Genomic DNA, 16,137 nt, shown 5'->3' on the forward strand with positions numbered 1-16,137 from the left:
ACAAAGTTTCCTGTGAGGGGTAGGTTTAGGGGTAGGGTTGGTGTAGGGCAATAGAATATACGGTCTGTACAGAATAAAAACCATTATGCCTATGGAGAGTCCCCACTTTTCACAAAAGTAAACCTGCGTGTGTGAGTGTGTGTGTGTGAGTGTGTGTGTGTGTGTGTGTGTGTGTGAGTGTGTGTGAGTGTGTGTGTGTAAATGGCTCCTCCTGCCACTGAAAACCGAAATCGGAGCACTCGGACCGGAGCGCCTGGACAGTAAAACCGCTTCCCCGGAGCCCCGCCCAAGCAGATTCTCAGTGCAATGCACTTTATGCATTTATTTACATTTTCCGAGCTCAGCACAGTGTAAGGATCCAGAGCAAGGGGCCGCAGCGGTGTGTGTTTAGACCAGAAACCCGTCAAATGAACTCCGTCAGAGCGACGAACCGCAGACCCCGGCGAGTGTCGAGGCCGCGCCCGGTGCCGCCGGACAGAAACAACGCAGAAAGAGGTGAATATAACCCTAACAAACAATAACCCGGGCTTGATTCGCATTAGTCCGTCTTTTTGTAAGCGACCTGTTCAGATTCCTGCAGCATTCGTGTCGTGATGTTGTATTTAGAGGTTATTTGTGTTAATGTTCATTCGCTAGGAAACACCGAGGCTTCTGATCCCCCCGCAGGCCGCGCTTTGTTTAACTTGGCTTGCTTTGGACTTCTTTCTACTATAAACCCCATTTAACGTGATATTTTGGAGCAGGTACATTCCAGAATGAACTAGTCGTGGTTTTAAGTCTAAACGGTGGCTCCGACGATGATATATATATGTGACAAACGGCAGCGGTCAGTTGTTTTGCAGCGCTGTGATTGTTAGCAGCACAACAGCTAACTAAGCCTACCAAATATAGCACAAACCCCAGTAAATATCTCCGTCACGACCATTATTCATTCGATTATATATTAAACTCTTTATTTAAGCCATATGCAGTGAATACACATGACAAAACAGAACTAGAAGTATCATGGTGAAACCATGTTTTTACCATGGTATTTTTTGATGCACAGTAGAGTACTGTGTATATACAGTGGCTTGTGAATATTATATATTTCAGTGCCATATTATACACCCAAGCACCAATGATTTTGGACTTGTACCATAGTGATAATTTCCCTTAGATAGATGTACCACAGTAGTACCAGGGTAAAATGATGGTGTCAGATTATAATACCATGGTACCTTGATGTATTGCATTATGCTGAAGTGCTGGTAATATGACATTTCTAAGAAACCTTTGTGCTACCGCAGTATGTCTAAAAAAACATGGCAGTACCATGGTGCTTTTTGTAAGCGAGACATGGTATTACTATATTTTGAATTGTAGCAGTATGGTATTCTTGGAGTATCATGCAAATACTGTGATATTTATTAAATGCACCATAGTATTACCATGTGATACCATCACAGCACTATGATTCCATTTGCAATATTACATTTTGTAAGGGTTATGCCAAAGTACAACACTACTGTCAGGCATAGGCGTAGCTTGACGCTTGAGCTTTGGGGGGGCCAAACCGAACCGGTGGATTTGGTCAGATGTACTTTTAAACACATTTTAGTTTTGCTGTAGTAAATCTACATATTCACATTCACATAGAGCAGTGGCAAGTGAGTGAGGCTGTCATGGTAACCACATACACTGCACGCGAATTACAGCTGCGCTTCTATTCTGCCACACTAAACTTAGCAATACACACGTTTAAAATGCACAATAAACATCTCTGTCAAAACGATCTCAAAGGAGGCTTTTATTAAGCAAATCAAGGAGTGATCACACTCGTCCACAGACATTTGTTGGGCTTGATTCAAGTTAATGCGCAATGAGGCGCACACTTTTTATTTAGTCTTACTGAATAGACGATAAACAGTTTATATTCTAAAATCTATTTAAAGGTTGTGTTCTGTGAAAATTAAATAACATTTGGATGTAAATGGTCGGCAATAAAGTAGTGTGCGGCTAAACCGGCTGCGTCCTGTGAGATCACCTTTATCTGATTGTCCGGGTCCGGAATCGTTAAGCACGGCATTAATATCTTCATCTGAGTTTTTCGTTGTCTCCAGATTTCTCTGCAGTTCGTGTATGTTGTTAAAAACGTGAACATCATTTTATTCCACACAACAGGCAAGCATTACCGTTAAGTCTATTATCCACCAAAATGCAGATTCGTCACGTGACAATTCTTACGCAAATGAGATTGAGGGAGACGTTAAGTTTGTTTTGATTTATCAATTTACTTACAATAACAATTTAAAATGTATTACCTTTTACGTATGAACTTTTACGTGTATTATTAACTACATTATATGCATTTTTACTTCATAGAAAAAATTCTTTAATCGCTATGGGCCCCCCCACAAGCTACGCCCATGCTGCCAGGTTTTGTTTTGGGTATTTACCATGGTAATCAGTTTTTGGACAAGTGCCAAGGTTTTACCGCGGTATTCTTTAAATTAAACTGAGTACCATGCACTTACAAAAAAAGTACTGTGACAGTACCATAGTATACACATGATGCTCCCAAATATACTTACAAGAAAACCATAGTAAATGTCCAAAAACATGGTATCACCATGGCACTTTTTCCTGTTTATGTTTTCCTTGGTTTAGTTAGTCAGCTGTGTTGGATGTTGTAAACTTGACGCCCTCATTGACTTGTTTATTGTAGTTGGGGGTTGATTTGCTTGTTGATGAGTTGTAATGACTAGTTAACTATTAACCAGCAAGGCTTTGGTGCTGATAGTTGGGTTATGAACTCCTCTGATATATACATGTAGTCATTGAAGGGTTGTATGATTAAGACGGATTAAGTGCAGTACTATATTTCCAGGTTGGTTGATTGACCACCCAAATGGTTGCCGAGTGTTTTCAAAGGCTGTCCGAACTCCCATGCACCTCTAGTCCTTTTGGCCATCCAGTCCAACAGCTATAAGAGTTTGGTCATTTGCTATCAAATCTAACAGCGGGACAGCTTATTTGGGTTTCAGGCAATCAAACTCGAGAGCTGGTTGTACTAACCACATCTTAACTTCTAATTAGAGTGTAGTCATGGGACTAGAGCGAGACTGAAATTGAAGGACGGTTTCAGCACATAGAGCAGCTATGGGTATGTAAATGAATGGCTGCTGTCACCTAATGGGAATGTTCTGTAATCAAGGTTGTGAGACAGGTGTTGCATTGACAACATGCTTTAAACGGCCGTCTTCATGCAGGTGTTGAGTTGGGGACAAGCTATATTTTTAATTAAGATGCGGATGTCATTTCATAGGACAAATTGTTCTGTACTGTACATACGTTTTCCCATTTTATCAAGTGTTTATTCCGCATTAGCAGTGTCTTCTAACAAATGTGGCAACTATTTGCAATCTAATTGCTTTTGTTTTTGATAGTTGTGATTTAAAATGCTATATGCTGTAAAATCAAAATTGCACTGAGCCATATCACAATATCTATTTTATTTAAATTCACTGAGGAGCTCAAGTTTGTTCTACAATTTCCCATTTAGTCAAGTGTTTCCACTGCATTGGCAGCATCTTCTAAAAAATTGCTGCAATAGGTAGCTCAGTATGTTTAATAATTCCCTTAGTTTATAATCCAAAACATTGAGGTAATTTTCAAAAGATCTTTTCATAGCAGGTGCTTCACCTCACAGAATACTTCCTGGAAAACTTTAAACGCTGAATTTACTCTTGTGATAATACTCCAGGATGGAGATATTTATTGCATTGGTGTCACATCTTTGGGGTTTGTGAGTAATGGCAATGATGCTGCAGTAACTCTCACAAGGCGTGTTAAAGTGAGTCTGGCATATATTTTTATTTGGACGGCTCCACTGGGGCACTGCAAGGGAATGCTTGGAAATAAGCTGGAATGTATCTTTCTTATGAAAACTGGGTCAAAACGGCAACGCTTTAAAACAAGAAGGGGCAAAAATTGGACTGAGAGATAGCAATAACTGAGAGGGTGTGTGGTGTTTAGTGACAGCTAGGTTTGCAAACGAGTTCTTGCTTAAATTGGGGTGTAAAGTTCACACTAGGGGCTTGGTAACTACTAGTTAGATGTTTATTCTATTTCCCAGATGTTTATTCTATTTCCCTATTTCTATTTTCCTACTATAGAAAGCAAGGTCATGGCTTCTATTCCCAGGGAATGCATGCTCTGATGAAATGTAAATCTTCAATGCAATATAAGTCACTTTAGATAAAAGCTTATTCCAAATGCATAAGTGTAAATGTAGCTCTAACAGTAGGGTATGGTGCTTGCAACGCCAAGGTTATGGGTTCAATTCTCTCAGGGAATGCATGAACTGATCAAATGTAAACCTTCTATGCATTGTAAGTCACTTTGGATAAAAGTGTCTGCCAAATGCATAAATATAAATGTAGCTTAAACAGTAGAGCATGGTGCTTGCAACTCCAAGGTCATGGGTTCGATTCCCAGGGAATGCATGAACTGATAAAATGTAACCCTTCAATGAAATGTAAATCATTTTGGATAAAAGCTTCTTCCAAATGCATGACTGTAAATGTAGCTCAAACAGTAGAGCATGGTGCTTGCAACGCCAAGGTCATGGGTTCAATTCCCAGGGAATGCATGAACTGATAAAATGTGTACATTAAATGCAATGCAAGTTGCTTTGGATAAACGCACAAACCTGCATAATGCTTAAAATAAAAAAATGCAGAAAATTATAAAATGTAAACCTTCAATGCAATGTAAGTCACTTTGGATAAAAGCATCTGTCAAATGCATAAATGTAAAAGCGTTCATCTATAACCTTAATTTCCACACAAACTTGTAATAATGAGTTTGCTGATGAACTTCTGCTGTAAAGAATTAGTGAAGCTCCACTTTGTATCATAAGCTTCATTAAGTCAAATATCTTCAGCTGATCTAAACCCCATTCAGCATCTATTCATGTGTGTCCTGTAGGGAGTCATGTATATCTTTGAAGCTTAGCGGCTGTAGTATGAAAAGAATATTAATGAAAGGTGGGGCGATCAAGTATTGTAATTCAGACGTTACAGATTGTTTAAACGCTATTCACTGAAGCTTAGCATGCTGTCAGGCGTATTCCCAGCGTGAGACTTTCTCAAGAAAATGGACTTTGATAAAAGCTCTTTTAGACAGTAGTTAAGTGGGATTTACTGGTTTACTTTTTTTTCCCTTCCTGGTTGTGGAGGAATGGATTTAAATGGAAAAATGTGGCTTAGATAGCTAAAAGCAACAAAATATTTTATTAAAATCAAATTGGCTTAATTCATATTTAACAAATTCTGACTCGGTTTGTGTGAGATAACATTTTTTATGTCTAGAAGTTCATGACCGGTGGACATTTTTTTGCACCTTTTCTGCACTGATTGTGGTAGAATTTTCTGAATTGATGTAAATATGATAGAATCTGAGGGTACTACACTTTTTGGTATATGTATATATACATATATTTATTTATTTATTTAGATAAATATATACATATCTTTTTATATATAATCTTATAACATTTAAAATTTTAAAATTTTAAATGTTATAAGATTATATATAAAAAGATATGTATATATTTATCTAAATAAATAAATAAATATATGTATATATACATATATTTATTTATTTATTTAGATAAATATATACATATCTTTTTATATATAATCTTATAACATTTGACATTTTTACTTTTTTTATGATAATGTTTTGTGTGCATGTTTATGTATATATATTTTAGGGCTGGACAATAATTCAATATCAATATGTATCGCGATATAATTTTTTTCAATAACGGTGATATGATTTTTAAACACATTTCCGATATTTCGATATACATTACCAGTGTTTCCCATACATCGATTTATTTGTGGCGTTTGGCTTCGTAGAATAAACATGAGCACTGCACGTTTCAAAATCAAAACGCGTCGCGGGTGTTTTATATGAATGTATCTCTGAAGGGAACCGACTGTCTTCAGAATAGTTTAGATGGCATTTTTATCTGATAAACTAGCATTCATGAGTGGAGCTGCTTTAGGGCCTTTCGCACCGCAGGAACCTTTTCATAGTACCAGAACTAATTGTGGAACTACCCACTTTTCGGCGTGTTCGCACCGCCGGAACTGGGTTTAGTACCGGACTGCCTTTTTCGAGAACCAAATGAGCTCCTACTCCGGAGCAGGGTCTAACCAGCACAACTGGTACTAATCGTGACGTAAGTAGACATCGATTGGCCAAACGGGTACGAAAACGCCCTCACCCACCATGATTTAAAACGCTGTGTAAACATACTGTAAACATTGTGTCAACTTATTTCGCAAGTATGGAGAACAGCGATAGATGGACGGACGCTGAAGTGCAGGCACTTGTAGCAAATGTAGCACTGCCAGTTGTCGTTGGAGATTCTTAGTCCTTCTTTCCGTTCTTTCAATCGCTTTACGTATACGTCGACTTTCCATGTCCATTATTGTGAAACCCGCGAGACACAACAAAGTGTTCAAAAACTTTTGACTGGTATGTTAGCCTATAGTTTGAAGTAAAAAATATTAATATTAATATTAATAAGGAGAGTTTCTTGTTAAATACCTATACCAATAAAATACTGGCTAAAAATACCAATAAAAGGTGAACATTTATTTATTTGCGCCATTTTTTTCCCTAAAATATTATATCGTTTTATAGGAGTAGGTTTCATAGAGTTGGCAAATACATTTTTCATAAGTTTGTAGGTACAGACTGTTGTGGCCGTGCTTGGCCGTTTTTATGAGGCTTTTTTAATAGTGTTCATATCGATATTGGAATTATATCGTATCGACCGAAATTAAGAAATATATTGTGATATAAATTTTGGCCATATCGTCCAGCCCTAATAAATATATACATACATACACACTTTTTTATTTAAATATTTAATAAAAAAAATATAAAAATTTTGTTCAAATATCCCCTATATTCTCTTAATTAACTTGAGGTCCTAAATGACATGGTAATGATAAACGTTGTGTGTGAAATCATTTTAAATACTAGATAGTGTATAGGCTTGCTGCAGAACAGTGCTTGATATGTCACTCATTTACTATTCAATAAGTTTTAATCAATAATAACATTTACACAGAATGAAAACAGTTTTTTTGGGCTGGATCTGGAGTGTGGATGATCTTTATTTGGAGACAGCATGCTGGCTGTTGTGTTGCACTAGTTGGTGGGACACCGTGTTTGTAGTGGTTACTGGACTAGTAGCCCTGGAGAGCCCCAGAGCAACAGCGCTGCGTTTGCGGGATGTGTCTCATTCACCGATGATCCTCATGCAGAATGGCCTCCTGCTCACCTGAAGGTAAACTACACGCACTACAGATTAGAATTCTTTATTAATCACATCCTCCCACGACGTGCTTAGTGTGATGGAGCGTGTCGTGTTACAGCTGAGCATGTGTTTGGCGGAAGTCTGCAGGTAATATTGATGCTTATTTGAAATGTGCAATTTGGATTTGACTTTGACTTTAACCATTTAAGGGATGCCTCTGAGGGATCTTGAATCACATGTATTTAAATCAGCAGTTTCACCAGTGGTGGATTTTAGTATCGCTTTAGAAAATAGCCTCAAGCATCCACTTATGCTCTACCTGAACCTGGGCTTTCAATGCATATGATTTGTTGTGTATCTTCACACATGCTTTTGTCTTATACGGTTACTGCCTCGTAATAGTCTCTCTCTCTGTTATGTGCATGTACTCTCTCTCTGTAATATACATGCATAACGGCATGTATATTAGCTTAGCTACAGATTTGAGATGTCAGATTATCTTGGTGTTATCGATGAGAATGATGCTACATTTGAGCAAATCGCTTTGTATCTCAATCCTAACCTTTGTCCCTGACGCTCATCTCACTGTATTGAGTTACAAACAAACATCACTGTCGGATTCGTAGGCTGTTAACAGTTTTGAAAGCTTTAATAGGAGTTTAATAGCATGTTTAATGTGTAAATGCACTCAGAGCTGAGAACCGAACAGTGCAAGATTAGAAATGCATTATTGCGGTGACGTGATGTAAATCTGTGCTAACAGACTTTGACACTGAGGTTGTTGGGTTTTGGGTGGAATGTCATTGATGTGAAGTAGGGCTGCCACTAATGACGATTAATCTATTGACTAATTTATCGATTAATTTCCCACAAAAAATCAACAATTTCACTTAAGAATATTTTATTAAACTATATTTTATTAAACCAAATGAAATCCAAGTTTCTATGAAAACATTTTTTTAAAGCAATAGTAAAGTGCAACATAGAGTGCAAGAAGCAAGTGTCCATCTCACAGTCCAATTCACTGAAATCAAAGTTCAGTATTATAGTGTAAGAATGACAACATATCCACGTGTTATAGTCTACTAATATTAAAATTATAATCAAAGAACACTTTTTAAAGGAGTATTTACCCGAAATGTTATTTACCAGAATTTATTTAGGAGAAAAATGTAAATGTGCAGTCTTTCTGAAAAAAAAAACTTAATTAATTGGAGATGCTTCCTATAATTTATAATTTTTTTTTGTGGTAATAAAACTAGATGTAAGTGAACAATAGCCTTTAAAATGACTTGAATACATGTATAATAGCAATGAGGCAATAATAATTAGTTCAAAAAAAGTATCAAAAGCAAGAAATCATATGGTTTTATTGAACAAAACTGTTAAAATACATAATGTATTATAAACAATAGAGCTAATGCACATTACGCGTTACAACAAAGGCCTGCAGAGGGCGTCATAACGGCCTGATGATTATTATCTAATCCTTGTTTAATATTGACCAAGCACCATTTACCGTATTGGCCCGAATAAAAGATGACCCCCCTTTTTCCAGATGTACCTTTTGGAAAAAGGCTTTTTAAAAACCAAATCTTGTTTTTTCGCAGTAAAACACATTTTGTCTTCAATTATTTTCATATTGCATATTTTTCCTATTTTAATTTTTGTTTTGAAAGTATGGTAAAAACTGGTAAAATGTACCAACAATCACATTTAAAAAATATACACTTTTTGATATGGCATTAAAAAAAACAAAAACAGGTCGCCCATCTGAATTAGGACATTTAGGCTATCCATCTAATAGTAGCCTACCAAAATCTTATTAACAGTAGAAGTTAAATCTTACTGTAGTCTTCAAATCTGGGTACTGTCTTACATTTTAAAATCACAAAGAGAGTTTGGTGCCATCAGGCTAACGTGACAGTCACGACTCATGCAGCTGTAAGCTTTTCTTTTTCTTTTGTTTTACTCTTTACAACACGCATTACATTACGCATTTCATGGCACACTCGTTTTATGCGTATTTGGCGCCACCTATTGTTGTGGGTGTATTATTGACACGTCAAAGTCTAGACCCTGAATATAAGACGACCGCGTTTAAGATGTATTTCCAAGAAAAATATATCATCTTATATTCGGGACAATACGGTAATTCAAATGTCCATTTAATCTTTAATATTTTGCCGTTTCTTTAGGACAGAAATGCTATAGCCACTGTAATTAAAAGAATATGTGCACTGTAAAAAAAAATCTGTGACATTTCCGGTAAAATACCGGCAGCTGTGGTTGCCAGAACTTCACCGTAAAAAATATGGTAGCAACATTTTAGGTTTTACAGACTTAACTTAAATTCACAATAAAATACCGTATTTCATTAACTGATGTAATGTTAATAAACCAACATATTGAAGTATTAATATCCGTTTTGAACCATTGTAATGCACTTATAACCACCAAAAACTGGTGGTGATGAGAAAGTCCAATGAACCAAAGCTCATCACAAACAGCTTTTCTACGAGCTGAGGAGGACAATACTTATATATAGAAGGTGCACACAGTGTCATTCACACAAACATCATTTTTTACAGCGTGGACATCAAAACGTGTAAACTCAGAGTGAGGGTTTGAGCTTTTATTTTGAAACCAGGATGTATTCTCCTGTGTTTGCGTAGATTTATAAATTATTTACCTTACAAATCTGATGAAATGGCGCATGTTGCATTCCCAGATGAACGTTACAATAAACCCAAACTCACAACAACATGCAGAGATGGAGTCTGAGACGCTCCACACATGTAAATGATAACAGTTCATGTGGAACTACTGTGAACGGAGCAGCTGTGTGACGCATGTACTTAACCTACATGCATGTAAATAATTAAAGCGCATATACTGTATTGGAACTGCATCGCATATAATTATTTAATTAAATCGTAGCGTTTGTGAATTGACAATTATGCTTAATTATGATTTTTAAATGGGTTTAATATATCATGCAGCCTTGGAAAACAGACTAATGTGTTTTATACATTCTCGTCCGTGAAAAGCGCCACTTCTGGTATTTTGCCGGTTAGTCGACGCGAGCAAAATGAAGTCGAGGGTTTTAAAAAATCAAATAGTCGATTAAAATCGATGAATCGCGACAGCCCTAATGTAAAGGTAGCATGTTCCTGAAGTCTTCAGTTAGTTTTCACTAACAAATCAAAACGTCTCTCAAATGCAGCTTTACAGAGCCTGGCTTTTGAATATTGGTATAATGTTTTGCATGCATGATTTACTTCGATGCAAAATAAATGCATTTTTCTGTTTAGAGGTCATGTGTCGAGATGTAAGTTTTGGCAGTTTGTTGGCTTAAGAAGTTGTAATTTTACTGAAAAAGTTATGATCAAAGTGTAGACAAAAGCACAAGACGACCAGTCGGGGCATGTATGAGATTAGGATGCTCTGACGCAATGATTGAAATTTTAACTGTAAAAAGGGTACAGTAAAAACCTGTTAATTAGTTAAAAACTGTAATATATCTAATGAGACATTTTATGCAATTTATACGGTTAAATATACAGTTTTTGTAAGTAAAAAAGGAGTCGTCTTGTAATTTACAGTGAAAAACTGTACATTGACTTCCCCAGTTTTTTTTTCCATGGATATACAGTGGGTACGGAAAGTATTCAGACCCCCTTAAATTTTTCACTCTTTGTTATATTGCAGCCATTTGCTAAAATCATTTAAGTTAATTTTTTTTCCTCATGAGACATTTTATGCAATTTATACGGTTAAATATACAGTTTTTGTAAGTAAAAAAGGAGTCGTCTTGTAATTTACAGTGAAAAACTGTACATTGACTTCCCCAGTTTTTTTTCCATGGATATAAATGTCGCTTTACTTAAGTTTTCTGTGATTAGTTATGTACATTAGGGTTTCATGTTACATTTTAATATTATGTTAAAGTTTATTGCATTATTTCAGTTTCATTCTTGTTACCACGAGGATGGTGTTTTGTAGGGCTGCACGATATATATCGAAATATCGCAAATGTAAATATCGCGATATGCATAATATAACGGCATGCGATATCTGAATCATTTTAATAATAGGCTTTTTAAATCAAAACGTTGCAAAAGGTCAAAGGTTTAGGTCGACGCATATAGCAGAGAATTGCTTGACATTAAAAAGAGTTAAGTGCAATAAGTTGCAGAAAACAAGTCTTTGCTGTCTCGTCCTGCTGTCTGACACATACCTGAAGTGCGCACACAAGCTAAGCTGCATCTCGGACAGCGTCTCTTCATGTGTGTACTGCCTCCGCACACACCCAAAAAGCACGCGCACACACAGAAACGCGTTTCCGACCCCGCAAACACCAAGTTTTTTCGTATTTCACAACTCCTTGTGTTTTGAACAGACACGTACACACACAGAATTATGTCAAAATACCCATCTCGACTAGTGGTCGACCGATATATCGCCAAGGCTGATAAGTTTTTCTGTTTAGCCGATGTGTTCGAGAGACTTTTATTTTGATTGTGCCTAGAACGGCATCCCATTATCCCTCTTGTTCGCCGTCGTCGTTAACAGTTCTGTCTAATACGGACAGAAATCTGTCTAATAATCAGATAGAACTGTTAAACAAAGGAATTAAAATGTATACAAAAAAGTATTGTAATGATTGCTTTTATATTATTAGTAATGGAAAGGCAAACATTATAATACTTTCTCGTTTGCCGTCAGCATTCAGCAAATAAGCATTTATATCATTTAAACATATCTTTGAATGACTAATGAACTTCTAATTTCAAAAACCCTGCAAGCTTAGTCGGATCCAGTTGTGGGATCTTGTGACGTGTGCATTTGTATCCTGCATGATCGCGTGTTCTCTGCGTGACGGTCGGTCCGTGCGAATTGAATACTGACAGGTGGAGAGTTCAGCTTCACTGGAGACGTGCAATCGACTAACTTTAAACTCATGATTTCAAATTATGCTGCGCTTCATGCTTTTGCCCAATGTCATATTCATATAATTTTCACTGTGTGCTGTATGTAAAATGAGTGTTACCTTGTCTTTATTTGAAAAAATATGATTCCCAATGCACACAAACTTCCCAGATTACTGTTGGTTACAGTGTTTACTACCTTTTTAATTATATTTTTATTAAATATTTATTTATTTGTGAAAAATACTTTGTCATTTAAAGTATAAGTATGTTTATTTTACACAATTAATTTTTAATCCATTTTCAAATTATTTCAAATTTCTTAAATATTAATTAAAATAAATAAAATTATATCGGCCGCCCTGCTTTCCAAGATATCAGTATCGGTTGTCAAAAAACTGATATCGGTCGACCACTAATCTGGACGATCATTCTCGTAAACGCAGTCAGTTATGTTTTAAATGAATGTAAACAGCTGAGAAAAAAATCAGACATGTGCTGAATATGTCACTAATGTTAATCAAACAACAAAACACAGCTTTAACAAAGATTAATCTAAATTTAATTCATACAGTGAGCTGCTATACAAGCTCTAAATGCCTCATAACAAATGTGTAATAAAGGATTTGTGTATTCTGTATTCGTTTCAAACATAGTTTCTATCCTATTTTCATATGCGTTTTATCGTTTTTTCATGTGTTACAAGGGATTTGTGCAATTTTTGATGTAAAATATACTGTACCCTTGCCAATTTTATATTTCTTGCCAGTTTTTATATTTATATATACTTTTATATATATGTATGTGTGTACTTTTTATCAATATGTATTCTTTCTCTTATCTTATTTATTTTTAATATATTTCTTTCAGAAATGGTACACACTCGCTTATTTGCACTTGCCCTTTTCTGCGCATATGTAATATTTTGCACTGTTTACATTTGTAATCTGTACCATCTAGGGATGCACAATATTATCGGACCAATATCGGAATCGGCCTATAATGGCTTTAAATGTAAATATCGGCATTGGCTCGATATGGAAAATTATGCTGATATGTCTTGCTGATAAGAGGAATACATTAACTCACATGTGCTCAGGATGTGCTAGTGATTAGATCATGTCAGCATTGTGGCTCATTCTTGAAGCAAAGGTTTTGCCTGAATGGTGATTGGATTCAGTGCTTTGGATCGCTGCATTTAAACTGAGAATGTACGTACAGAATGAAGCGTTCAGTGTGTGATAGAGTAAACAGTAATAGCACGTGCAGCCTCCAGCGGGTCCTAATGCCTGCTCAGTAAGGAGTTTTAATTCTGTACAGGGCGCTGATGGCCTACTTCTAATAAAATTAAAGCAAAATACACAAATAATATTTGGACTGTGTTTCTGATTAAATAAAGCAGTAATTGATGCCATAAATACATGAGTATGTTTTGATTTAAAGGTCAGAAGCTATAGCTTACACTTAAATTAAATAATTTTATATATACTGATTTATTCATTGTTTAATCATGTGTTATATTGTGTTATATTTTTTAAACAAATATGAACTCTAAAAGATTTTCAGAATTTTTACAACTTATTTGCTTTAGATCATTTGCAAATGTTAAATCATAAAATAAAATGTTAAAGTTACTACTACATCTTTCTGGAAAAAAAAATCCAGTGATTTAATATATAGTTTATTTATAGTTATTTTCAAATCTTCAATGTACTGTCATTATAAAATAACTTCATTATTGTTTATTTAATTATAACAAATAAGTTCTTGTTAAAAACTAACCAAAATTAAAAATAATTATATATCGGATATCGGCAAAATCCAATATCGTGCATGCCTAGTACCATCTTTTAATAATTTTATAATCTCTTTTTTTTGTATATTTTGTATGTGCGTGCACTTTTAGAATGAGAGACTACATTTCGTTGGACAATGACAATAAAGGTATTCATTCATTCATTCATTCATTCATTTGGTATATTAACCTTACTTCAGTTAATGAAATATAAGTTTTTTTTTTTTACTTTTAAACTTTGTTTAATCTGTAAAACTAAAAATGTTGCTACCATATTTTCTTTTACAGTGAATTAAAAATTTAAATAAAAAAATTATGTAATTATAAAGTATAAAGGATTTGGCTTTACTTTAAAAATATTTGATTTTATGAGCCTTGTCATTTAAAGCAAATCCAGTAACTCATTTTTTTCTTGACTGGTGATATTTAACATTTAACAGATCATAGTTGTAGAAAACCAGTGCCGGCCAATCAGATTGAAGTTTGCAGTTTTGAGAAGCTTCTTCTGTGTATCCAGTGTGCAAAAGACAGTCCGTCAGCAGTCCACGCACAGTCCTATAGCATACCGTCTGATGCTGAGATTACTTGGAGAAAAAGTAGAGCATTTATTTTGAAGATTTAACCAATTTAATCACAAGCCTTTTGCAATGGCAGCTCTCTTTGAATTTTCAGAGTTGTTGAGGTGTAGATGCGGTATTGTTCTTGGTTTCTGTTGTCTCATAGTAGAGGAAATGATGTGGTCTAGCTGCTGTGTGACATTGCGATGATATGGCTTTGAAATCCCTCGTTAATGTTAATCATTCGTTTGATTTGATTACTGTCAGATGTTTTGACAGCAGTTAGTTTCATTTTCAGTTCAGGGAAACCTCATTTTGTAAGTTTTAAGACGTGAAGGAAGCAAGAAATGGCCAAAAGGCTTCAGCAATGAGCTGTTTCGTTCATCTGGATGTGAGCCATATGGTGACGCTTCTGTTGCATCTGTCTTCATGAAGCTATTATGTAGGTTTATAGACAACATGGTATCAAAATGAATCCTGTTTACTGTCTTCGATCGTTCTGCTATCATTGTGCATGATTGATCAGTGAACATCTTTCGTTTCAGCATTATAAAATGATTGTTTTTTGTTACTCCATGTTCTCTTTTAATGCATTAAAATATTTTCAGCTGAAATCTGTATTTCACATCCATGAATCTCAGTTTAGTGCGGTTTCATTTGACTTAAATCTGTCAGAAGATCCTAATTTTTGTCTGCCGTACAAGTCAATGCTAGAAAAGGAGAATAAATGGAGAGATGCTGTCCTGTATGTGACCTCTATCAGATGGGGAGGGTTACCATAGCAATGACCATTGAGAATATCACTGCAATATTGTACTTTGCAAGTAAGTGTATTGTCAGATGTGCCCTTTAGAGATCCCATCAATTACAGAAGCTTTCTCCTGAGCATTTGGACAATTAAAGGGACTATTTCACCCAAAAATCAGCTTTTTCTCACCCTCATCTTACACCAAAACTGTTTGACTTTCTCGCTTGTGTGGAACACAGAAGCAGATGTTTAGCAGGATGTTCATGTTGTGTTTTTCCTCATACAGTGAAAGTGGATGGTGACCATGTCAGACTCCAAAAAAAACAAAAATATACCATAAAAATTAAATAGTGTCCACACGACTTGTGCAATATATTAAATTTTCAGAAGCTGAAATCTTTTGCTTTTTCTCACCCTCATCTTACACCAAAACTGTTTGACTTTCTCGCTTGTGTGGAACACAGAAGCAGATGTTTAGCAGGATGTTCATGTTGTGTTTTTCCTCATACAGTGAAAGTGGATGGTGACCATGTCAGACTCCAAAAAAAACAAAAATATACCATAAAAATGAAATAGTGTCCACACGACTTGTGCAATATATTAAATTTTCAGAAGCTGAAATCTTTGGTCTGTTCTTGTTTTTGTTGTAGGAGTAGTAATACAATTAATAATAATAAATAGTAATAACTATTTGCTCATATTCAGAAATGAGTGTGGGTGTTTAATGTTTCAGTTTTCTTATGATAACCAGGGGTTAAATTGGGATTTGTTATGCGTGTGTGGGG

General features: G+C 35.5%; 1 protein-coding gene across 1 annotated transcript in view; it reads left to right on the top strand.

The window, feature by feature from the left end:
• The first annotated feature begins 15,388 nt into the window (after positions 1–15,388).
• LOC107572677 (F-box only protein 11-like) overlaps positions 15,389–16,137 on the top strand; it is a 21,411-nt gene continuing 20,662 nt past the window's right edge. Inside the window, exon 1 of the mRNA XM_016259109.1 lies at positions 15,389–15,428. Within this exon, the coding sequence (XP_016114595.1) occupies positions 15,389–15,428 (40 nt within the window). The remainder of the gene's footprint in view (positions 15,429–16,137) is intronic.

The sequence above is a fragment of the Sinocyclocheilus grahami genome, unplaced genomic scaffold (assembly GCF_001515645.1).
Source record: "Sinocyclocheilus grahami isolate Dianchi unplaced genomic scaffold, SAMN03320097.WGS_v1.1 scaffold1793.1, whole genome shotgun sequence".
Taxonomy (NCBI): Eukaryota; Metazoa; Chordata; class Actinopteri; order Cypriniformes; family Cyprinidae; genus Sinocyclocheilus; species Sinocyclocheilus grahami.